Here is a 1,189-nt window from a genome sequence, read left to right as displayed (position 1 = left end):
GCTGGGGCTCACTAATCGGTATTTCTCTTTTTCCACCACAAACCCTCTAATAATAGGAGGCATCACCATGGGGGTGGTCTCATCACCAGAGCACCATTCACATGGAAAACAAGTTCCTTGCCACGATCTGCAATAGTCAAAGTCGGTGTGGCATTAGGCTATCTGGACCATCCAAATTGCCCACCAAGATATTCATCCAGACCAATTCGCATTTACTTCCTCACTAGCCATAACTAATAATCATGAGATCCCAACCACAATTGTTATTGTAAAGCCAAAATTAAGTTCATAACACTACCAAATGTAACAGCAAATAGAGGGAAGGAGGGGGAAAACTGTGATGTTTGCATTCATTTCTCATCCTCTGGATCTTAGCCCTACTTTTTCTGTCTTTGATCTTTTCTTTTTCTTTTTCTGTGGGAGGGTGGGGTGGTGGAGGCCCTCTTTATTAAAATACATGGGTGAATGAATCATGAAGCACATGATCCATAAGAACACAAAACATTGGAATGTTCGGGGTTTGAAGTATAATCTCTGGTATGAATTATGAAATCCACATTCCATGGCGTTTTCTTATTTCTGTGGACGAAATATCCATGCGAAACTTCTCCTCTGGTATTGAAATAAACATCTCCCTCAACTCCTCTGGAATGTCAATGTCTTCAAGAGCCTGGCAATGTCACAAGAAGCTTGATCATGTTCCAAGGAGAGTAGGAAAGTGGAGAGAGGGATCACATAAAAGATTTTGAAATATAAGTGCACCTTGAAAGCACCGTCGATATTTCGACCACCAACAAGAAATGTGCATCCTGTTCTTTTGCATCCAAGCAGAATGTCCAGCATCTTGCCATGGTCTCCACCATAATAGTTTGGCTGCAAATGCAGAGGAAATTTATTTACTGAAAACCAAGACTGTCTGGCAACTTTCCACCCTGACTACATTCTCCTTTTAAGTTACACGGGAGAAATAAAATCAAACATATCTAGGATTCAAACATCAGGTGTGTAGCGTCAAATTATAATCAAACATAAGATTCTGAATGATCACAGAATTGATACTTAATTGAAAATAGGAAAGTGGCTTTAAATGATCATTGCAAGATGTAATTCATTGGTGTAAACATGCAATCTCAAAACACCTATTGATTCACCTAGATAACTTTTTTTTTTTCCTTGGGGAGGGGGGGGG

The 1,189-nt window shown here is 39.9% G+C and overlaps 1 protein-coding gene across 1 annotated transcript in view; it reads right to left on the bottom strand.

Moving 5' to 3' along the window:
• Nucleotides 1-237: 237 nt before the first annotated feature.
• The window catches only part of LOC122079147, a gene marked incomplete in the record, with an annotated part of 11,373 nt that continues 10,421 nt past the window's right edge, over nt 238-1,189 (bottom strand). The window contains 2 exon segments of the mRNA XM_042645404.1: nt 238-670; nt 763-873. Coding sequence (XP_042501338.1) covers nt 545-670; nt 763-873 — 237 coding nt within the window.

This window comes from Macadamia integrifolia, chromosome 5, assembly GCF_013358625.1.
Source record: "Macadamia integrifolia cultivar HAES 741 chromosome 5, SCU_Mint_v3, whole genome shotgun sequence".
NCBI lineage: Eukaryota > Viridiplantae > Streptophyta > Magnoliopsida > Proteales > Proteaceae > Macadamia > Macadamia integrifolia.
This window is presented reverse-complemented; position numbering and strand designations above follow the sequence as displayed.